This window comes from Bos mutus, chromosome 22 (genome assembly GCF_027580195.1).
Source record: "Bos mutus isolate GX-2022 chromosome 22, NWIPB_WYAK_1.1, whole genome shotgun sequence".
In the NCBI taxonomy this organism is placed as follows: domain Eukaryota; kingdom Metazoa; phylum Chordata; class Mammalia; order Artiodactyla; family Bovidae; genus Bos; species Bos mutus.
In genome coordinates this window covers 11,986,540-12,010,586 of record NC_091638.1, presented here as the reverse complement: position 1 = coordinate 12,010,586, position 24,047 = coordinate 11,986,540, and the positions used below count along the sequence as shown (strand labels likewise).

The following is a 24,047-nucleotide window of genomic DNA, read 5'->3' as shown; positions in this document are numbered from 1 at the left end:
TCCTTGGTCCCTCCTTCTGCTCTAGCCTCAACCCAGAGCTACTTCAGCAAGCTCCTCCCAGCTCTCCTTCCTCATTGGCATCATCTGCATTTATTTTTGTCAGGGTTTTGATTCCAGAAGCTCATCACTCTCCTGAGTTCTCCAAATGTGAACAAGAACTTCAAAATATAACTCCTGAGGGAGCCAGGCTACAAGACGGTGCCTGTTCATCCCCTGCCCTACTGTGCACACCACGTGTGGTCCCTTCTGGTACCCGGAGGTCTGTGTGCCCAGGGATGGGACAGAGTGATGCACGTCACTCCCAAGATTAGCATGTAAAAAACTCTGCAGCTTCTGCTTGGCTGCTGTCTCTCTTTCCCTTCCCTTGGGGTGAAATCTAGCTCCCATATGGTGGTGTTGGGGGGGTTAGGACAAGGAACTGAGGCCTCCGGCCAACAGCCACGTGTGGCCTGGAAGAGGATCCTCCAACCCCAGTCAAGCCTTTAAGTGACCTCAATGCTGGAGGCCAGCTTGACTGCCACCTCCTCAGAGACCCAGAGCCAGAAGCATCCAGTCAAGCCACTCCCTGATTCCTGACTTTCAGAAAGTCTGTGAGATAATAAGCATTGATGGCCCTCAGCTGCAAAGCACTGGGCTCATTTGTTACCCACAAAAGATAACTAATACCCTCCCTTCTTGGCAACAGACAGGATGGAAGACTGGGTACGGTTCACGCTGCCGCACACCTGCTGAACAGGCCCATCGCTGGGCTCTGAGGACTTACCGTCACTGTAGTCAACAGGGGAGTAAGACCCAAGGAAGACAGAAGCAGCAAAACTGCTGACCAGGGAAATTCTCTGCGAAAGACAAAGATACCGTGCGATTCATGACTCACTTTCATGAACAACCGACTACTTGTGACACGCACACAACAGGACAAGAGTTTTAAGCTGGGGAGGGAAGTAGAAACTCTGAGCAAGACGCCCCAGCAGTGAGAGGCCGGAGGATGCCTCGGTCTCGCAGGGCATTTGGAGTGGCGGGGACACCAAGCGGTGACTCCTTAGGAAAGCCCCTTGCTCTGCGGTTTCTGACAAGTCATCAATCGGCCAGGTTCAACAATCACAAGGGGAAAAAGGCGTTCCCTGGTGGTCTAGTGGTAAGGATTCCGGGCTTTCCCTGCTGGGGGCCTGGGTTCAATCCCTGGTCAGGGAACTAAGGGTCCCACAAGCCTCGCAGTGCAGCCAAACAATACCAAAACCGTATGAAGACGCCACCCTGAGGGAAGGCAGTTTTCACCGGAATCCATGTGCCGGGGAGTGTGGTGCCCTGATTTCCTTCCTCCATTTCTATGGCTTCCATTCACAGAGGAAGTAGATGTATGGCCACAGAATTCAGAACCAACCAAGACAGTTTCAGGGGTTCCGAATGAGTAGAAGTGAAAGCCATCCCCTTTGGAAGCCAGAGACCCCAAACATGAATGGGAGGAACCGATAATTGATTTCAAATGTCACCCTGAGGGTCTGTGCTTCCACATGGGAATCACAGGCACTTGGATCAGGGGAGAGAATGCCAACACCTCCTGTTCACAATCGGGCCACTTCTGTTCTACACACAGACTCTATAGCTAACACTGCAGAATAATCTGGAACCTCGACTCACTAAATAGTAAACTGCATGCTAAGATTAAAAAAGCAGCATGGTTTAACACAAGCTGATCATTTTCTAATTACTTAGAGATGAGTATCACTAGCCAGGCTGTTGAGCTGCTTCTCAGGTGGCATTAAGTTCCGGCTTTCAGCAACTATGGCTCAAGGAATGGAACCTGGGTTCCTGGGATACAGGTTCTGGTTGAAGGGCCACAGCTAGAGACACACTGGTTCAGGTTCACAAATTTCATAAGAAAACAGAGACTCCACGCCTATCAAGCGCCTGTTAGGCATCCTGCATCAATGATAGGATACTGAGCCCAAAAGTAAAAGTGGTAGTCACTCAGTCAGGTCCAACCCTATGCAACCCCATGGACTATAGCCCACCAGGCTCCTCTGTCCCTGGGATTCTCCAGGCAAGAATACTGGAGTGGGTTGTCATTTCCTTCTCCAGGGGATCTTCCTGATTCAGGGAGTGAAGCCAGGTCTCCTGCATTGCAGGCAGATTCTTTACTGCTGACCCACCGGGGAAGCCCAGGAAATTGAGGAGACAGAGATGAAGGGCACCCAGATCTACTCAGGTGGTCCCCAGAAGACACCAGGCCCCCTGCTCCCACTCTGACCCTGACTTCTACCCTTCTAGTCAGGAAAGTCCCTGACTTTTCTTTCCTACAATTCCGTTCTTTCCCTCTTCTTTGGAAAAAGCCTGACAATGAGAATAAAAGCAAATTGAGTACATATCATTCTTAACGTCTGCTCATCAATGTTTTTAGCCCATGTACATGAGATGTATATTTATGCAAAATTATAGGAAGAATTCGACCCTGATTTGTAATCAAAGAGGAACGTTTAACCAACCTCTGTGTGTGAGTAGGCCTCGGGGTTCTGCTGGTAAATCTTTGCAATCTGGTTTCCTGTAAATCGCTGGAAAAAGAGTGCAAGTGCTTAAAAACCCATATCCTATGGAGAATGATCAACTCCATAAAGTCCTGACAGAGTTAGCATAGCAGGCTCTGAATAAGAGCGTAAGAAGGTTCCTGAAATCTGGAAATGTTTGATTTCTGTTGAACACCCTTGGTAATAATCTCACTTCTCATGTGGCAGGATGTCTGCTCTGACCAAAGGCACCCATGCAGGGGACTCACGTATTTTCCTAACCCACATCCTTCCTACCTCAGGCGACCCAAATAGGGTCAGTCTTATCCCCCGAACCTCTACTCCAGGGAGGGTGGCATGAGCCTGGCTGAGCCAAGAGCAGCCACCCCGTGGGAGGGGGTGGGACTGTGGCTGAAGCCAATTAGAAAGAGGTACTCAATTTTTTTTTTTTTTTTTTACTTTCCCAGGAGCTGCACCAAGTGCCTGTAAGTGCTGACGCCTTTCAGCTTCAAAACTACCCAAAATGTAAGTGCTCTTTGTATCTCCAAGTTAGAGAGGCTGAGATCGAGGTGCCACTATCAGCCACAGACACAGCACAGCTCTGACCTGGGAGCAGCAGCAGCAGGCCTGCCCTCACTGGACGGGCAGTGCAGAGGGCCTAGCTCAGAACCACGGGTCAGAGTGCCCGGGCCTGGCTCCATGGGGCAGCAGCCACACGGCCTCCCAGGATTCCCACAGGGGCAGGTCACCAGCGTGTCCTCCCAGACCCCCAGGGAGAAGGGACCAGGGCCACCAATCAGGTCTTCCTCCTAGACCAGCCCCTGTCCCCAGATCACGGCAGGCGCTCCCACCTCGTAAGCGCGGGAGCCGGTGAGGCGGCTGAGAGCCTGGGCCCCGCCCACGGCGGCCTCCAGCTGGCGGCACTGGGCTGCGGTGCTGGAGTCCATCCATACCGGGCAGTCGCTGATGGAGAAACAGGCCTGGAAAGAAGGAGCACAGGTGTGAGCTCCGCCTGCTGACCCTGGGGGCCACCTGGCATCTGCGGCCACACTGCCCAGCACAGCAGGGATGAAGTGGACGTCTCTTCCCTGGACGTGACCCTGGAAGACCCATGGGTAAGCCATTCATGTCCAAACCTTGGTCTGGCCTGGGTGGCGGGGTCTTTCCCCAGAAAACTCTAGGTAGAAGGTTCTGGCAAGCGTACCTGAGCACCACAGGCAACAGGAGAGACAGGAAGGGAGTGGTGGAGGGCCAGAGCTGTAGCCAAGGGCAGGCTGGCCCGGGCATGTGGAGCTTGGGAGAAAAGAAGCCAGAGCCTGCCTTACCAGCACCGCTGGGAGGCACTAGGTCCCCTAGTTTGAGCAGGGAGCTTGCCAGAGTCGTGCTGGATTGCAAGGGACCCACGTGATGAGGGCTGTGAGCACCCAAGCCTTTGTCCCAACCACAGGGATGTGCATGGCAGACCATGCTCACAGGACTATTGCTCAGCCACGTTCCCACACCCCTGACAATGCCCAAAAGCCCTAGGCTTCAGGACCTACAGGGCTCGGAGCCCTTCTTCCCTACCACCTCCCGTAGAAGTTTCTCAGCCTCCCACAACCCGGCCACACTCACCTGTAGCTGCTCACGCAACGGAAGGTCCGGGGACAGGCTTGTCAGCACCTGGCTGGCCCCAGTCTTCCAGTACACGCTTCCATGTTGCTGCCAAGGGAAAACCCAAGCCCGCATCAGCCTCCTGGAGACCGGAAGGGCCCAGACTACACACCAAAGAACTGGACTCTGAGTCTGTCTCAGTACTTCTAAGTCACAAAGCTCATCACCTTTATGAGACTTGGTTTTCATTTCTATAATATGAGGAGGAACTCTGCCCTGTCCACCTCAAAACATGGAGGAACAAACAATTATTGGTCTAGATTTTGGAGCCTTTGTAAAACTGTATTTAAATATATTGCTTAGAATATTATCTGACACTCACTCATTTATTCATTTACCACTATTCAGTCAACAAACACTGACTGATCACCTAGATCATGCCAGGATGGGGCAGAGGATGAGGGTAGTACCATCCCTATTCTAAAGGATGCTGGAGTTTAGTCAGGGGAAAAGACACAAGTGGACAATTACAAACTCTATGAAGGGATTTCCCTGGTGGTCCAGTGGTTAAGAATCCACTGTGCAATGCAGGGGACAGGGGTTCGATCCCTGGTCAGGGAATTGAGATCCCACATGCCACAGAGCAACTAAGCCCACGGGCCACAGCTAGAGAGTTTGTGCTGCAACAAAAGATCCCACGTGCTACAATGCGGACGCAGCCAAAAAAACCCTATGAAGTGCAGCGGCAGGGCTGTGGAAACGCCGGGGAGGAGTCTAGCCAGCTGGGGGTATGTGTGCATAGGAGTGGATGCAGTAACTAGGAAAGGGTCCCAGGGTTGGGTGCAGGGGTGTGCCAGGAAGAAAGTAACTGCGGTTGAGAGCAGCTGGCATGTGCAGGGAAGGAACTTTAGGTTTGGGTCGGGGAAGAAGGGACTGGATGGGGAGGTGGCAGCCTACCCCTTGACATCCATGCTCGGGAGGTTGGGTTTTATCTTGGTCTGGTGAGAACTCTGGACGGCCAGAGTTGAATGGATGAAAGTGCTTGTGAGAGTCCTGGAGAACGTAGGCTGGAGGCAGGAAGGTGGAGCAGAGGCCCAGAGAAACACAGTGGGTACCAGGCCTGGGGCCACAGAGGTGGCGCTGGAGAAGAGGTGGCAGATTCAAGAGTCAGGGACAAATGAGCAGGATTAGGGGACCCCCTGGAATGCGGGGGCAGGAGGATGGGGGAATCGAGGCTGACACTTGGGTTGTGGTCCCAGGTGGGGAGGGACAACTCCCTGAGAAAGGGCACCGAAGGAGGGCACCTGGGGCAAGACGGAGTGCTCGGTCAGAGAAATGGCAAGCTTGAGGCACTCCTGGGACACCTGGCCAAGGGGGCAGAGGGGGCGCGTGGGAGGGAGAGGGGGTCCAGGTGAGGGAGGCAGCCGAGACCACCAGGGACTCTGTTTAGTGGAACAAGGACATAATCAATACGCTTCCGTTAGGTCAGGGGAAGAAGAGGCACCTTCAGAAGAGTTGGTGAGCACTCTCCAATGAGGACATGAAGACACGCTAAACCAGCATGGGGCAGAGTGACTCAGAGGATAACGCTGGACTGGAGTCCTCACTCCCCTCCTAGCAGCTAAGTGACCCTGGACAAGTGACACCACCTCTCGGCACCTCCGTTTCCCCATGTAAATGGCAATGATAATAAAAACAGTAGTAAAACTTGGGGTTTTTTTGCACTATCCTATCTATTTAACATTCATGTTGACCTCACAGCAGATTAGAGTATGGAGGCACCAGAAAGCTGGACAACGTGCCCCGGGTCACTGCTTGCAAATGGCAGAGCTAGGGATCAAACCCGGAGCCCCCTGTGCTAACCACTGCACGATACCTCCTGGTACAACTGTTATGAAGACTCAGTGCATGTGAAACGTTCAGCAACGCACCTGGCTTACGCTAGGCATTTGGTGTTCTTTGTCATTATCACACTGCTATCGTTGTTAGCATGATTTCTGACTTTATTTTTACTTCCAGAAAAGAGAAAAGCCATTGTGTGCCCTCAAACAGTCATAATAAATTCATGTCAAATGCTTCCTCCATCCCCTTGGAGGACCTGGATCCAGTTCCTCCTTACCCAGCGTTCTCTTCTGTCCAACATTTAACTACGAACTGTCTCAGATCCTGTGTTTCATCCTCCAAGGTGAAACAGCTATAGGGATTTTCACTGCAATGAAACATGTGCAGTGACTCTCAAGGATGTGCACCGTCCTTTGAAGGCAGCCAACACCTCAGCACCCACACCACCACCCAAGACAGACGCCCCTCATGTTGCGAACAGAGGCTGCAGCAAACCAACCTGGCCTGCCCCAGACAAGGCGAGGACTTGAGAGAAGTCAAAGCCCGAAGCCTTCATCTTCTCCAAGATGATATCCAAAGCCTGAGAAGAAACACAGAAGCCACCATGACTGTCCTGAACCACGGAGCCAGGCTAATGCACAAGCCTGGATTGTAAGTGCCTGCCCTGTCAGTGGAGATAAAGAAGGAACCAATGACTCAGGGTTTGGAAGCACTCAGTTCAGTTCAGTTCAGTCGCTCAGTCGTGTCCGACTCTTTGAAGCACTAGAGTACATCAACTAAATGAGTAGGCATCAACCAAATAAAAAGGTGAGCTATGCTAAAAATATTTTAAATAAATGGAATCAGAAACCAGCAATTCTCAAATTTTGCCTTTCCAACTGGTGACTTCCAAACATGCAGAAGGGCTTCTCAGGTGGCTCAGTGGTAAAGAATCCCCCTGTCAATGCAGGAGATGCTGGTTTAATCCCTTGAGTTGGGAAGATCCCCTGGAGGAGGAAATGGCAACCCAGTCCAGTATTCTTGCCTGGGAAATTCCATGGACAGGGGAGCCTGGTGGGCTACCGTCCACGGGGTCGCAAAGAGTTGGACAGGACTGAGCATGCACGCAAGTATTCAGGAAGAGCCAAAATCAGGTGGCTCAAATTTCTGTTTCTTTTGTCTGCATTTTCAGTCACCATATACTGATATGACTTCACTGCAATGGAGAAGCAAAGAGCAAAGTTGAAGGTCCCATCAGAACAAGGCTCCAGAGACTTTGCTGGTGGTCCAGTGGCTAAGACTCTGAGCTCCCAGTGCAGGGGGCCCTGGTTCAATCCCGGTCAGGGAACCAGATCCCCCATGCCATGCAGCACAGCTAAGCATCTGAGAACTGAAAAACCTGTGGGCAGAGGACATTCAGTTGCTACCGTTGTCTGACCTCTAGTTCCAGGGTCTCAGGTCCTCTGTGGTCAATGAGAGAGCCCTTGGCTCCTATCACACCTGCCTGTGCTGTCCACACCCTAGTCCTGTGGCCTCACAGGTAACCCAGGTCTGGCAACAGGCATCTTCCTTCCTCACTGGTCTTGAGCAGACAGGCCTGGCTTGGGATGGATCTAAGCCCGACTGGGCAGGTCACAAGTCACCATGCTGAGGGCCCCTGCCCCTGGAGTCGAAGGGTCTGGGGACTGAGCACTAAGAGAAGAGTGTAAGGGCCATGTTTGGATCTCAGGGTACAAGGGAGGACACAGGGCCTAAAAGTAGAATGTTTGGGAAACGTCTGCTCTGTGTCTTTTTCAAGATGGCAGGACTTTCCAGCTCCTCTGGTTTCAGCACCTGGAAGCCCCTCTGTGAGTCTCTTCAGCTCAGAAATCCTGACACCAGCTAAGACCGAGGCTGGCCCTGGGTCGTGCAGATTCCATTTGCCCAGGAGGACCTGGTCCCAACAGCGGCTCTCATGAGCTGCCACCTTCAGGCTTCTGAGCCAATTTCCAAGTCTGCTGGTGAGACGGGCTGGGACAAGAGAGGGACAGGAATCCCTGTCTTACCTGGACCCACATCAGGACCGGAGAGGTCACTGTCAGGCCATCCTTGTGAACATGAACTCCACCCTGAGTCCTACAAGTAGAAGAGATAATGTGGGACAGAGCCTCAGGTGGGGGCCCGGCAATGGCAGATCCTGGATCCCTCCCGCAGAAGGAGAAGCACCCCGTCCCCAGCCTCGTGGGGGAACTCTAGATTGAACAGGGAAGATGATGGGCAAGATGGAGAGAGAAGGCATGGAAACTGCCCAGTGTGGCTCAGAGGTGGCAATTCTCCAAAAGCACCAGCAAAGACAAGTCTTCTAAATACAAGGTGTTCACCCTGCCAGGCTGTCACTTGGAGCAGTGGGCATAAATGGGGTTGGGAAAGTTTGGGGTTGGATGAGAAGCCCTTCCAAGTCGACTTCCTAATTTTGGAGAGAGGAGGCCTTTTAAATGATGCCTCAAAATCAAGAAGCAACAGAAAAAGAGACTGAGATATTCAAAGACATAAAAAACAAAAACTCAAATATGGCAACAATAATCCAAGCAGAAGAGAAGAAATAATAAATTTAATAAAAATTAGAGCACAAGTTGGAGAAGGCAATGGCACCCCACTCCAGTGCTCTTGGCTGGAAAATCCCATGGACGGAGGAGCCTGGTGGGCTGCAGTTCATGGGGTCATGAAGAGTCGGACACGACTCAGCAACTTAGCAGCAGCAGAGCACGAGTCAATGAAGATGAAAAGAGAAAAATCAAAGAAACCAAAAGCTGATCCTATGGAAAGGTCAACTGATAAATCTCTAGTCAAGCTAATCAAGAAAAAAGAGAGAAGATGTAAATTACCAACATCAGAAATGAGAGAAGGGTCTTCACTACTGATCTCACAGACATCAGAAGACAATAAAGGAATATTATGAACAATTCTCGGAGAAGGCAATGGCACCCCACTCCAGTACTCTTGCCTGGAAAATCCCATGGACGGAGGAGCCTGGTAGGCTGCAGTCCATGGGGTCACTAAGAGTCGGACATGACTGAGCGACTTCACTTTCTCTTTTCACTTTCATGCATTGGAGAAGGAAATGGCAACCCACTCCAGTGTTCTTGCCTGGAGAATCCCAGGGACGGGACAGCCTGGTGGGCTGCCATCTATGGGGTCACACAGAGTCGGACACAACTGAAGTGACTTAGCATAGCATAGCACAGCACGAACAATACTATGGCCACAAATCTGATAGGCTAGATGAAATAGATCAATTCCTTGAAAGACACAAACTTTCAAAATTCTAAGAGGGGTGGCCTGTAGTGATATAAAATACGAAAGCAAGATAGCCTCCAACCTCAGCTCCAAGGAGACATATCAGCTGGGGAAGAAACAGATGGCGACACAAGGTGATGGGCAGTGAGACGGACAGGCCAGAAGGGAAGGCTTCAAGGAGAGAACTCGATCTAAAATAGACACGGAGGGGCACGTCCACCAGGACCACTCCAAGCCACCTCAAAATCAACAAATCCACAACGGTTACGAACTGAATTGTGTCCTTCCAAGTTCACCGTGTCCTAAGCCCCAGTACCTTACAATGTGACTGTGTTTGGAGATAGTACCTTTAAAGAGGTAATTAAGTAACGATGAAGTCATCAGGGTGAGCCCTAATCCAGTATGGTTGATGCCCTTATAAAAGATAAGGGTATAAATAACCAGGAGATGCCAGGGGTGCACTCACGTAGAAGGATGACCACGTGAGAGGAAGCAAAGAAGGCAGCCGTCTGGAAAGCAACGAGAAAGATCTCAGAGGAAACCAACCCTGCCAGCACTTTGAACTTGGACTTCCAGACTCCAGAAGAGTGAGAACATAAACGTCTATTGTTTGGATCGCCCTGGTGGTCCAGTCATTAAGAATCCAGTGGCAATGCAGGGGACACAGCTTCAACCCTTGGTCCAAGAAGATTCCACACGCCTCAGGGCTACTAAGCCCATGTATCCCAGCTACTGGGCCTGGCCTCTAGGGCCTGTGCTCCACAGGAAAAGTCACCCCAGTGAGAAGCCCACACACTGAAACTGGAGAGCAACCCCCACTCCCCACAACCAGAGAAAGCCTTCTCGCAGCCACAGAGACTCAATGCAACCAAAATATTAATTAATTTTTTAAAAAGTCTGTTGTTTAAACCACCCAGTCTGTGGGATTTTGTTCTGGAAGGCCTACCAAACTAATACAAAATTCTAAAATCATGATCTTTTCCCCAGAAAGCAATTCTCTTTCACAGTCTACTATCCACCCTCAAGACAAGCCAGAAGCCTCACCCTCATATCTCATAATAAATTCTGTACCAAGACCTGTCAATTTTACCACCCAGCTCTCTCTCTTGCAATCAATATCATTTCTCAGCCGGATGATCTTTGGAAAACCTCCTCAGTGGTTTCCCAACATGTACTTTGGCCACATCCTATCTGCTTTCCCACTGCACCCAGAGAGATCTTTTTAAAAAACAAAAACAACCATCTCACACTGTCCCCTCCCCCAATCCCTACAGCCCTACAGTGGATGACCATAGTTTTTAAGATAAAGACAAACTCCATTCCATGGCATATATGGCCCAACCCAGCCTCTCTGCTCCCTAGTCACTCAGCCTTCTTCAGTTCCATGAACGAGCAGTGCTCCTTGCCACAGGGCCTTTGCACATGCTATTCTTTCTGCCTGGAAAGCTCTCTACCATCTATCACCTGGCTAACCCCACTCATCCAGATCCTGGCTTAAGCACTGCCTCCTTAGAAACATTCTCTAACCTACTCTTCCAAATTTAGATCACACTTCTTTACAATAAGTACTTAAAGAAGTGAGTTCCTTTCCGTCAATGGCCTTCTCTGAGTTTATAATAAAAAATTCTTTTTTTTTAAATCAATCAGTCTTTGCCTGATATCAATCTTGCCCACTAAATGTGAAGAACTGAGAGAGCAACAACCATGACTCTTTGCTTCACCATCAAATCCCAGCATGCAGCACAGTGCTTGATACAAAGTGAGTCTCAACTGATACCTACTACATATACGAAGCCACGTGCAGAATTCAGAAGGAATGCAGGAGAGTGCGTTCCAGGCACAAAATAAAGATGTTGAGTGATGTATCAAGATCGCCCTTCTTGCAATTTGAGGAAACCAGAATAGTGTGGTTTATAAATATAAAAAGTTGGAATTCCTTGGCAGTCCAGTGGTTAGAATCCATGCTTGCACTGCAACGAGCACAGGTTCGATCCCTGGTCAAGGAACAACCATCCCACAAGTGGCATGCAGTGGGGCCAAAATAAAGGGTTTAGGGTGGACCCCAAAACCACCCCCCTACACACACACAGGCACTCTAGGTACATACCCAAATTCTACAAGGTCTCTGTCAAAATGCACACTGTCTTCATAGAAGACACTCAGCTCTGCATCAACAGCAACAACTTTTACCTGGAAGGTAAAATATTAAAAATAATGGATAGACTTTTCCTCAGCTTCTATACTAGACTGGTCCAAGGATATGAACACCACCAGGTGAAGCCCAGCCCTCTAGAAGTGGTTCAGCCTGGAGACCTCCTTGAGGCTGGGGTGCATCATGGCAATTATCCGGGTAAGAGGCCTCATCTGACGACATATCCAAAGACTTAGTAAAATGAAGAGGTGGAGGCTAAACAGAAATACCCCGAAACACTCAGGGATAAAATGAAGAGGTGGAGGCTAAACAGAAACACCCCGAAACACTCAGGGAATTTCTGCCCTCCCAAACAGCCAAAGCCAAAATCCTCTAGAAGTAGATGTTCATAGATGAGCTGGTTCCTGTGCCAGGCAAGAAGGTCTGAGCAAGTCCTAGAGAAGGAATGGGAGGCACGGTTTGGAGATGTCTCTGGGGTGTCCACGCCTGCAGGGATCTAAGAGACCAGGCAAGGTCCCCGGTTTGTTCCCAAAGGCCATGATCAAGGACCAGAAATACATGTCCCAATAGAGCAGATTCCAAACTCAAGGGAACAACTCCTTTACTGGACAGATGGGGAAAGAGGCCTAAAAAGACAACCTGACTTATCCAAGGTCCCCCCAGGAGCTTCTGGTCAGGGATAGACCACAGCCTTGCTCCCCTGACCCATTTGTGGAGAGGCGTTTCTCTTTAACCGCGACCATGACTTAGTTAAGGAGAAGGAGCCCCTTGATACCCCAAACTGGAAAGCAAATCTTGACTCTGCTTGCCTGCGTGCCTGACTCAGGGAGCAGCACAGTCGGGCACGTTGACCTGGGCACGCTGGTGCCATCCAAGGGCTGTCACAGGCGGAACAAAGTTCAGGTGTACAACGTGCCCATTTCTTAAAAAAAAAAAAAAAAAGCTTCAAGCGGGATCTGGTTCCCAGTCACTGGCTCCGCCTGCGTGTCTCCCCGTCTGTCTGGCCCCCTGTTTAAAGCTGCTGAGTTCCTTCGGGTCCCTGGGAACCTGTGCTCAAGACGGCGCGCGAGCCTTTTGGGTTCCCCGGGCATTTCCCCGCCGCGTGCCCGCGGATCCCTTGAAGGAGTTGGGGTGGAGGGCCCCCTTTCTGGGAGAGCCGGGGTACAGGCCTGGCGGAGGTGCCGGGTCCCCGGGGAAGCCCGAGAGAGAAGTGCTCGCAGCGCGGCCCAGGGTTCGGGCGCCGGGGTCCCCGCCAGCCCGCCCGGGGTCGCGGAGGAAGCGGCCCCAACCAGCCCGCCCCGGGGCCCGCGCCGATACCTGCTGCGTGCTGAAGTCCCAGCCAAGGCAGCAGTGGCGAGCGGCGCGCTCGGCCATGGCCGCGGAGGATCCGGCGGCGCGCGGTTCCGTCAGTCCTTCCCGCGGCCGGACTGTCGCCGCGCTCCAACGCGCAGATACGCCGGGCCCGCCCCTCGCCCCGCCCGGCCGATCTCCCGGACCCGGGGCCCCCGCCGCCTTGCACTCTGGCGCCACCTGCGGGTGAACGAGGTGGGGACGCGCCGCAGCTCGGCGTCAGCCTGCTTTTAGCACCGGGGCGACCGACCAATCCCATCCAATGTGCTCCCTGCGCAGACCCGGCCTTATCGCGGCCTGCCTTCCCTTGGAGGACGCCTGACCAGAGGATTCATCCTTAGGCCGGCTTGTTCCTACCTGTCTCTCTGAGAGCCCGGAGCCTGGGACCTCCAAGGTCGTCTCTCTCAGGTACTGGAGCAGCTGTCCACTCATGGTGCTGAGTTAGGGAGCACAGGGAAATGGACCCAGGAACTGAATCCGCCATGTCGGCAGTGAAAGCGAGTCCCAATCCCTAGACCTCCAGGAAATTCCCTAGGCGTTAGTTTTGAAGTACTTTTAAAAATTCAGCACTGTTTTTTACAGTTTGTTGCTGCTGCTGCTAAGTCGCTTCAGTCGCGTCCGACTCTGTGCGATCCCATAGACGGCAGCCCACTAGGCTCCTCTGTCCCTGGGATTCTCCAGGCAAGAACACTGGAGTGGGTTGCCATTTCCTTCTCTGATGCATGAAAGTGAAAAGTGAAAGTGAAGTCGCTCAGTCGTGCCCGACTCTTAGCGACCCCATGGACCGCAGCCTACCAGGCTCCTCTGTCCATGGGATTTTCCAGGCAAGAATACTGGAGTGGGGTGCCATTGCCTTCTCCGGGTTTTACAGTTTACTCATAGTTATATGTATTCTCTGGTTCCCAAACTGCACCCAGGTGCTCTGGGAAGGTGCAGGGAACCCACAGGGGTGCAGCGGGGTATTTTTACTTTTGGAGGGAAAGACAGGGATACTCATCTCAACCTTTGTCAGTCTCTAAGGGCACTGGTAAGTAGTTGACTGTTGACTACTGGGCAGTCAACGGTTCTAACACTGGATTTGCAAAGATCATATCTTTGCAACCCTATGTCATAGTGATCAGCAAATTGCGGTGATTAAGCAGTCATGGTGATAAACAAGTACTGCAGGAAAATTAAAGTGAAAAAATAAGGGCAGCGGTTTTCAGTCTGATTCTAATCTTTGAAGAGTTGTGCAACACTCAATGGGCACATACATCCCCTTAGTGAGTAGTTACGCTTAGTTAAGAAGGAAATGAAATTATTTTCTCTCCCTACTTATGTGCACTAATTTCTTCAAAGAGCTTTTAAGTTCTTAGGGCACAAGTACATATAAAGCCGTTTGGGTCTAACTATTGATACTTAGTAAACAGAACCCTTAACCTGTTCTTTTGGCCAAGAAGCACATGGCAAAACTGAGATTCTGAGGGATGCCATGAAGGGCACAGTGTGTGGGGGCCCCTGATCCACTTGGTTGCTTGTAACAGCTCTATCGTGTTCATTAGTGTACTGACCCCAGGTTTTGCTGCTTGAGCTGCCCCCGAGGGACACTGGGGTGGACTCCAGTTCCCCACTAATGCAAGTAGCACAGGTTGAAACATCCTCATCCATGGTTCTGTGGACCTCTGGGAGGGAATTTTTTTTTGCGGGGGGGGGGGGGGGTGGGTAATATCCAAGAGTAGGGTTTATATTATGTGTGTATAACTCGTATCATCAGAGTGCTGGATTACTTCTGAGAATCGCTATACTGGTCTACACTCCCACCTGGAATGCCCAAGGGTACCTGAACTTCTCCATCCTATATATAGTACCTGGCATTTATATCCTTTTTGATTTTGCCAGTGTAATAGGTGAGGAGTGGTTTCTCATTATTGCTTTAATTTGCATTTCTCTCATTATTGATGAATTTGAGCTTCTCTTCATATACGCTCACCAGCCATTTAGGATTTCCCATTCCGTGAATCCCCTGCTTATTCCCTTTGCCCATTTTTCAAATTGAGAATTTTTGTCTTTTTTAAAGGATTTGCAGGAGGTTCTTATATTTCAAGATGTAAGTTCCCATTTGGTCTTAGGTCTTGCAAATATCTTTTCCCAATATGTCATTTATCTGCTAACTTTGTCCATCTTGCCCTTCATGGACTGGAAAAATTTAATTTTAATGTAATAAAATCTGTCAAATTGTCTCTGTATTGATTTTGTTTAAGAAGTGTTTCCCCACCTTCAAGCCACAAAGCTACTTTCTGACATTTTCTACAAAGATATTAGCATACATTTTCTTCTCTTAGCAAGCTCTATGACCAACGTAGACAGCATATTAAAAAGCAGAGACATTACTTTGCCAACAAATGTCTGTCTAGTCAAAGCTACTGGTTTTTCCAGTAGTCATATATGGATGTGAGAGTTGGACTATAAAGAAAGCTGAGCACCAAAGAATTGATGCTTTTGAACTGTGGTGTTGGAGAAGACTCTTGAGAGTCCCTTGGGCTGCAAGGAGATCCAACCAGTCCATCCTAAAGGAGATCAGTCCTGAATATTCATTTGGAGGACTAATGTTGAAGCTGAAACTCCAATACTTTAGCCACCTGATATGAAGAACTCATTGGAAAAGACCCTGATGCTGGGAAAGATTGAAGGCAAGAGGAGAAGAGGACAACAGTGGATGAGATGGCTGGACTACATCATCCACTCAATGGACATGAGTTTGAGCAAGCTCCGGGAGTTGGTGATGGACAGGGAAGCCTGGTGTGCTGCAGTCCATGGGGTCACAAAGAGTCGAACATGACCGAGTGACTGAACTGAGCAAGGTCTTTGACTGAATCAAGTTTTCTTTCAATCTAGGTGTTTGTTAACTGAATGTATTACATCTTGACACACGAGTCAGTGAAAGCTAATCTATCTGAGGGTAAGCACTAGATGTAAGCTTTTCAGAAAGAGAAAAACATTTCATTTAGTAGATATAATAATAAGGACTCATTGTAAAATAGGAAAAGGGAGACAAACATAAATTCAGTTTCTATACTCTGTTCACCAGTGAAACACCCCTGAATTATCTCTTCATTCTTTAAAGTCTGCAGCCACAACATGAATTTTTCTCAAAGTTAACCTCTTTCTTTGAGAAAAACTCTGAAGAAATATGCTTTCTGGATAAAAATGCACTGTTTTTAAATTCCAATGTATTTTATTCTGTTTGTGTAATAATAGCAGACTAGTTGTTTTTATCCAACCTATGTAAAGCTGTATTCGTTAGTACTGATTCTACTGAAACCATTCAGGCATATATACATCCTTCTAAATAAGTAGTTTTAAGAGTGAAAAGTTAGGAGTATACTTGTAGCTTTATATATATAAAGCTATCGGAGAAGGCAATGGCACTCCACTTCAGTACTCTTGCCTGGAAAATCCCATGGACGGAGGAGCCTGGTAGGCTGCAGTCCATGGGATCACTAGGAGTCGGACACGACTGAGCGACTTCACTTTCACTTTTCACTTTCATGCATCAGAGAAGGAAATGGCAATCCACTCCAGTGTTCTTGCTTGGAGAATCCCAGGGACGGTGGAGCCTGGTGGGCTGCCGTCTATGGGGTCGCACAGGGTCGGACACGACTGAAGTGACTTAGCAGCAGCACATATATATATATATACATACACACAAAGTTTTATATGTAGTATATATATACCTATCCCTTCCACTTTTAACACAAAGATAAAATCACTGAATCAAAAGTAATCAGAAATTGGGAAATGAAATAGATAACTCAGGCACTTCCCTGGTGATCCAGTGGTTAGGACTTGGCACTTTTCACTGCCATGGCCCTGGGTTGGGGAACTAAGATCCTGCAAGTTGCATGATGTGGCCAAAAAACAAAAGTTAAAAAAAAATCACAGATGGCTAACAAACACATGAAAAGATGCTCAACATCACTCATTATCAGAGAAATGCAAATCAAAACCACTATGAGGTACCATTTCACGCCAGTCAGAATGGCTGCGATCCAAAAGTCTACAAATAATAAATGCTGGAGAGGGTGTGGAGAAAAGGGAACCCTCTTACACTGTTGGTGGGAATGCAAACTAGTACAGCCACTATGGAGAACAGTGTGGAGATTCCTTAAAAAACTGGAAATAGAACTGCCTTATGATCCAGCAATCCCACTGCTGGGCATACACACTGAGGAAACCAGAAGGGAAAGAGACACGTGTACCCCAATGTTCATCGCAGCACTGTTTATAATAGCCAGGACATGGAAGCAACCTAGATGTCCATCAGCAGATGAATGGATAAGAAAGCAGTGGTACATATACACAATGGAGTATTACTCAGCCATTAAAAGAATACATTTGAATCAGTTCTAATGAGGTGGATGAAACTGGAGCCTATTATACAGAGTGAAATAAGCCAGAAGGAAAAACATAAATACAGTATACTAACGCATATATATGGAATTTAGAAAGATGGTAACAATAACCCGGTGTACGAGACAGCAAAAGAGACACTGATATGTATAGAACAGTCTTATGGACTCTGTGGGAGAGGGAGAGGGTGGGAAGATTTGGGAGAATGGCATTGAAACATGTAAAATATCATGTAAGAAACGAGTTGCCAGTCCAGGTTCGATGCACGATACTGGATGCTTGGGGCTAGTGCACTGGGACGACCCAGAGGGATGGTATGGGGAGGGAGGAGGGAGGAGGGTTCAGGATGGGGAACACATGTATACCTGTGGCAGATTCATTTTGATATTTGGCAAAACTAATACAATTATGTAAAGTTTAAAAATAAAATTAGAAAAAAAAATCAATTATAATTCAGATTCACTAATTTAGGGCTTCCCTGGTGGCTCAGATGATAAAGAATCTGCCTGCAATGTGGGATACCTGGGTTTGACCCCCGGGTTGGGAAGATAGCCTGGAGAAGGGAACAGCTACCCACTCCAGTATTCTGGCCTGGAGAATTCCATGGACAGAGGAGCCTAGCATGCTACAGTCCATGAGGTCGCAAAGAGTTGGACACGACTAAGTGACTTTCACATTCAATAATTTATTATACCTGTCTGAAATCTTACAGATTTCATCTTGAGATATGTCAGAAATTAAATAATTCTTCTTTCTGTTCTATCTCAAAAGTAGTACAAAATTTTTGTAAGATCAGTGGGACACTGTTATGAGTGAAAAGAAATGTTTTGAACTATAGCCCTTAGCAGGGCAAACGTCATACAGATTTGTTTATCCAAGTCTGAGGGTGAGGGGTGGGTCCTGCCTCTAGTTAAATAAGTAACTCAAACAGCTGAGATTCAGATTTTTTTAAAGCTGATCTCAGCTATTAAAAAGAATGCATTTTAATCAGTTCTAATGAGGTGGATGAAACTGGAGCCTATTATACAGAGTGAAGTCAGAAGAAAAACACCAAAACAGTATATTAATACATATATATGGAATTTAGAAAGATGGTAACATATATATTACTCCTTGGAAGAAAAGTTATGACCAACCTAGATAGCATATTGAAAAGCAGAGACATTGCTTTGCCAACAAATGTCCATCTAGTCAAGGCTGTGGTTTTTCCAGTGGTCATGTATAGATGTGGGAGTTGGACTGTGAAGAAAGCTGAGCACCGAAGAATTGATGCTTTTGAACTGTGGTGTTGGAGAAGACTCTTGAGAGTCCCTTGGACTGCAAGGAGATCCAACCAGTCCATCCTAAAGGAGACCAGTCCTGGGTGTTCATTGAAAGGAATGATGCTAAGGCTGAAACTCCAGTACTTTGGCCACTTCATGTGAAGAATTGACTCATTGGGAAAGATTCTGATGCTGGGAGGGATTGGGGGCAGGAGGAGAAGGGGACGACAGAGGATGAGATGGCTGGATGGCATCACTGACTCAATGGACATGAGTCTGAGTGAACTCCAGGAGTTGGTGATAGACAGGGAGGCCTCGCGTGCTGCAATTCATGGGGTCTCAAAGAGACACGATTGAGCAACTGAACTGAACTTAACTGAACTATGATCCTATATGAGAGACAGCAAAAGAGACACAGATGTAAATAACAGACTTTTGGACTCTGTGGGAGAAGGCAAGGTTGGGATGATTTGAGAGAATAGCATTGAAACATGAATTATCATATGTGAAATAGATGGCCGGTCCAGGTTCAATGCATGAGACAGGGTGCTCAGGGCAGGTGCACTGGGATGATCCTGAGGGATGGGATGGGGAGGGAGGTGGGAGGGGGTTCAGGATGGGGAACACATGTATATCCAGGGCCAATTCATGTCAATGTATGGCAAAAACCACCACAATATTGTAAAGTAATTAGCCTCCAATTAAAATAAATTTAAATAAATAAATAAAGCTGATTTTATGTTTACATCTGGAGAAAAGTTTGATGGACTTTGATGTTCCATCAGATTCTAAAGAGCTTTGAGGAGAAAAGCTCCTGCTCTTTCTGTCTTTGTACTCACCTCAGAAGCGAATTTGATTTAGGAAAACTAAACGTTGGTGTTCTTCTCTTGCATTTTCCTGGTTTTACTGCTTTTATCCCTTGGAATCTCAATTTCTCCTATTCCAGGAGTGTTTAAAGCAGATAATTAAACCCTGTAGTTTTGTATACATGAAAGGAAGGTCTGGAAATATATACTTCAAGTTTTTTTTTTTTTAATGAGTTTCTTTTCTCTCAAAGACAGACTTAAATATTGATTCGGCTGCACTGGGTCTTCGTTGCAGCATGCAAACTTTTACTTGTGGCATGTGGGATCTAGTTCCCTGACCAGGGATCAAACTGGGCTCCCTGCACTGGGAGCACAGAGTTTTAGCCACTTTCCATTAGGGAAGCCCCTCTAAATGATTAACAATTATCTGTTGGAGTGGGATTTAGAAACTGGTGGTTAGGGAGTGACTTCTGCTTTTGAATTTCCTCTGTACTGTTGAGCTTTTAACTTTTAGACTAAAAGAATAAAGAAAAAGAAAACAAGCAACAAAATAGCAGTAACGGGTTGGATCTCAGGCTGCTTAGTGCTTTTAACTTATGCTCTTAAATAATTACTGAGTCAAAGAGGAAGTCAAAATACAACATACTGTTTAGAACCCAGGAAAAGGAAAACATCCTTTTCAGAACTTTGGGGATACACATACTCAAAACACATTCTTGAATGCTTTCATTAAGGAGTGAAAAGAGCAACTAAGCCCCTGCACCTGAACTACTGAGCCAGCATTCTAGAGCCCATGAGACCACGTGTTGCAACTACTAAAGCCCGCCCACTCTAGAACCTGTGCTCTGGAGCAAGAGAAAACTCCTCCATGAGAAGCTCCTTCACCGCAACTAGAGGAGCTCCAGGCTGCTACAACTAGAGAAAGCCCGAGTAGCAACGAAGACCCAACACAGCCAAAAATAATTAAAAACATTTTTAAAGAGTGAAAAGAAATTAACGAACGTCATATAGGGAGCAGAAGGGCTTCCATGGTAGCTCAGATGGTAAAGAATCCGCCTGCAATGAATGCAGGAGACTCTGGTTCAATTCCTGGGTGGGGAAGATCCTCTGGAGAAGGGATAGGCTACCCACTTCAGTATTCTTGGGCTTCCCTGGTGGCTCAGCTGGTAAAGAATCTGCCTTCAATGAGGGAGACCTGAATTCCATCCCTGGGTTGGAAAGGCCCCCTGGAGGAGGGCATGGCAACCCACTCCAGTATTTTTGCCTGGAGAATCCCCAAGGACAGAGAAGCCAGGCAGGCTACAGTCCACGGGGTGGCAAAGACTCGGACATGCCTGAGCGACTAAGCACAGTACAGATACATAGTGAGCAGAGTTGTGTATTCCCCAAATGTGCGTTCAGGTTCTAATTCCCAGTACCTGTGAATGTGACCTTATTTGGATATAAGGTCTTTGCAGATGTAATCAAATGTAAATGATTTTGTACTGGGTGGGCCCTAATCCAGTGACTGGTATCCCCATAGGAAAAGAGAAATTTAGACACACACACAGATACACACTCAAGGACTGCTGGCAACTACCCAAAGCTAGAAGAGGCACAGAAAGATTCTTTCCTAGATTCTCCAAAGAGAACACTCAGTTCAGTTCAGCCACTCAGTCATGTCTGACTCTTTGCAACCCCATGGACTGTAATATGCCAGGCTTCCCTGTCCATCACTAACTCCCGGAGCTTACGCAAACTCATGTCCATTGAGTCGGTGATGCCATCCAACCATCTCATCCTCTGTTGTCCCCTTCTCCTCCTACCTTCAATCATTCCCAGCATCAGGGTCTTTTCCAATGAGTCAGTTTTTCACATCAGGTGACCACAGTGCCCCACCATAATCTTAATTTTTGGATTGTAGCCTCTAGAACTGTCAAAAAGTAAATCTCCATTTTTAAACCACCCACTTGGTGGTACTTTTTTCAGCAGCCCCAGAAAACTAATACACTCCATAAATCAGGGGCTCTGAAAGATACATAGCCTTTTGATGAACTTCCCTATATGTATAAAGAAATGCCTGAATTTTACATAACTGCTGAAGTCCCTGTTAAACTGCCCACTTCTCTAAACATTATGTCATGGACAGCTTTTCATGTCCACAAATATAGAGCTTTAATAAATTGTATTAACTATATAATCTGAACAGTAGCATCTCTTACTAATGACTTAAAATTTGTTTTAAAAAAAAGATTGGGACTTTCCTGGCAGTCCAGTGGTTAGAATTCCACTCTTCACCGATCGGGACATGGGTTCAGTCTTTGGTTGGGGAACTAAGATCCCGTAAGCTTCACGCCCCCGCCCCCCTGCCAAAAAAAAAAAACTGAAATTAAAAAAAAATTTATCACACAGGGTCCTCATTCTTCGTTGCAGCAGGGGGGATCTTTAGTTGCATGTGGGAACTCCCAGTTGCAGCATGTGGGATCTAGTTTCCTAACCAGGGATCAAACCTGGGCCCCCTCCCTTGGGAGCATGGAATCTTAGCCACCAGATCACCAGGGAAATCCCCTCAAATTGTACTTTCCCCAAATTGTATATTTTTAATATAACAAAGCTGCAGTGAACATCCTCGTGTACACCTATCTTCGTATCTCCTCCTTTGGGTAAGTCGGGAGGATTCCTGAGTCAAAGGGTAGACAGAGTCAAAACATCAATATTTGAGCATCTTACCAAACTCCCCTCCAGAAATGCTGCACAACGCACCCTTCTAACTGCAGTCAGGTGAGCACCCTGCTCTCTGCTCCTTCATTACTCTGCCTTCTGCTAATCTCTCTTTTCTAACATCCTCACTGATACCACACAATCACATACCACATACTACACAATCTATTTAGAGTACTCAATCAATGGTTTCGAATGTGTTCACAGAATTGTTCAACCATTGCCACAACCAATTTTAGGACACTTTCATAAGCCCCCAAAGAAATCCCATTGTTCATTCTTTCCCATTATCCCCAAACACTGGCAACCACTAATCTACTTAGCCTATTTAGGATATTTAAATTAAATAGAATCATACAACCTCTGTGGCCTCTTGTGACTGGTTTACTATACTCTGCATACTTTGTCAAGACTCATTCACACTGTAGTGAAGCTGAGCCTCCTAAAACAGAGTTCCCTTACCTGGTTTATGATTAACCTCTCTATCTAAACCATTATTCCTTTTCTTGTCCCCTCTGACCTTGATCCTGTGCTCACTGAACACTAATCATCTAGAGGTATCCAATGACTAAGACAGCTACTGTTGATAACATGGAAACAACATCTATGTATTAAAATTGCTGTTGTAGACATCAAATGTACAAACTCAAGTTACATCTCCAGGGCAAGATGAGCTCACAGGACCCTGAGAGGTGGAAACTGGAAAACTCATAACTCCTTGAAACTATGATTTTTAAAACATCACAGAAATGATACAGGACAATGACTAATCTCAGCTTCCTTGTTCTTCCCTTTTAAAAACACCTCCAACTCAAAGTTGGAATGGATCTGAAACATGTCCCCCACTCCCTTTCTTGGTACTCTGCGATAAACCATGACTGTGCTGCCACATCTAGTGTCAGAGTTTGGCCTCTTACACTGCAGACACAGGAGCCCTTTGCTGAGCAACAGTAGTGCATATAAGTACTTCATTTCTTTTTTGGGCCAGAAAACGTTCTACTGTATGCATGTATCACCCTACAGCCACCAGGGTGACCCTTGTGGAAGGCAAAACTGACTCTGCATCCACTGCCTAAAAGCTGGCAGAAGCCCCTCACTGCCCTCAGGATAAAGACACAGCCTGACCTCGGCCTACGGGCGTGCCCACATCTCAGCTCCAATGACCCACATTTCAAGCCCTCAACAGCCTTATCTGGCTAGTGGCTAGACTATGGCCTGTTAAAATATACAATGCCAAACTCTAGGTAATATTAGCCATTGATTAGATAAACAAACAGGCTTCCCTAATGGCATCTGGTCCCATCACTTCATGGGAAATAGATGGGGGAACAGTGGAAACAGTGTCAGACTTTATTTTTGGGGGGCTTCAAAACCACTGCAGATGGTGACTGCAGCCATGAAATTAAGAGATGCTTACTCCTTGGAAGAAAAGTTATGACCAACCTAGATAGCATATTCAAAAGCAGAGACATTACTTTGCCAACAAAGGTTCGTCTAGTCAAGGCAATGGTTTTTCCAGTGGTCAAGTATAGATGTGAGAGTTGGACTGTGAAGAAAGCTGAGCACTGAAGAATTGATGCTTTTGAACTGTGGTGTTGGAGAAGACTCTTGAGAGTCCCTTGGACTGCAAGGAGATCCAACCAGTCCATTCTAAAGGAGATCAGCCCTGGGTGTTCTTTGGAAGGACTGATGCTAAAGCTGAAACTCCAGTACTTTGGCCACCTCATGCGAAGAGTTGACTCACTGGAAGGGACTCTGATGCTGGGAGGGACTGGGGGCAGGAGGAAGAGGGGACGACAGAGGATGAGATGGCTGGATGGCATCACCGACTCGATGGACGTGAGTTTGAGTGAACTCCGGGAGTTGGTGATGGACAGGGAGGCCTGGCGTGCTGCGATTCATGGGGTCGCAAACAGTCAGACATGACTGAGTGACTGAACTGAACTGAACTGAATGGTTCAGAGGTAGAGAATCTGCCTGCAATGAGGGAGACACGGATTCGATCCCTGGGTTGGGAAGATTCCCTGGAGAAGGAAACAGCAATGCACTGCAGTATTCTTGCCTGGGAAATCTTATCACACAGAGGAGCCTACTGGGCTACAATCCATGGGGTCGCAAAAGAGTCAGACACTACTTAACAACTAAACAACAGATAAGCAAACTAGGTCCTATCTGCAAGTGATCGACAAATCCTGGC

At 47.7% G+C, this 24,047-nt stretch overlaps 1 protein-coding gene across 5 annotated transcripts in view; it reads right to left on the bottom strand.

Annotated features, from left to right (window-relative positions):
- The window catches only part of XYLB (xylulokinase), a 46,255-nt gene extending 33,466 nt beyond the window's left edge, over positions 1–12,789 (bottom strand). For 4 of the 5 annotated variants that reach the window (XM_070359178.1, XM_070359176.1, XM_070359177.1 and 1 more), the window contains exons 1-8: positions 12,661–12,789; positions 11,299–11,381; positions 7,961–8,030; positions 6,436–6,516; positions 4,116–4,202; positions 3,353–3,481; positions 2,484–2,549; positions 764–836 (exon numbers count right to left, since the gene is read on the bottom strand). In XM_070359178.1, coding sequence (XP_070215279.1) covers positions 764–836; positions 2,484–2,549; positions 3,353–3,481; positions 4,116–4,202; positions 6,436–6,516; positions 7,961–8,030; positions 11,299–11,381; positions 12,661–12,717 — 646 coding nt within the window. In that variant the 5' untranslated portion in view covers positions 12,718–12,789. Of the gene's footprint in view, positions 1–763; positions 837–2,483; positions 2,550–3,352; positions 3,482–4,115; positions 4,203–6,435; positions 6,517–7,960; positions 8,031–11,298; positions 11,382–12,660 lie in introns of those variants that run through there. The other variant, XM_070359179.1, reaches the window with a different exon arrangement.
- Between the last annotated feature and the right edge of the window lie 11,258 nt (positions 12,790–24,047).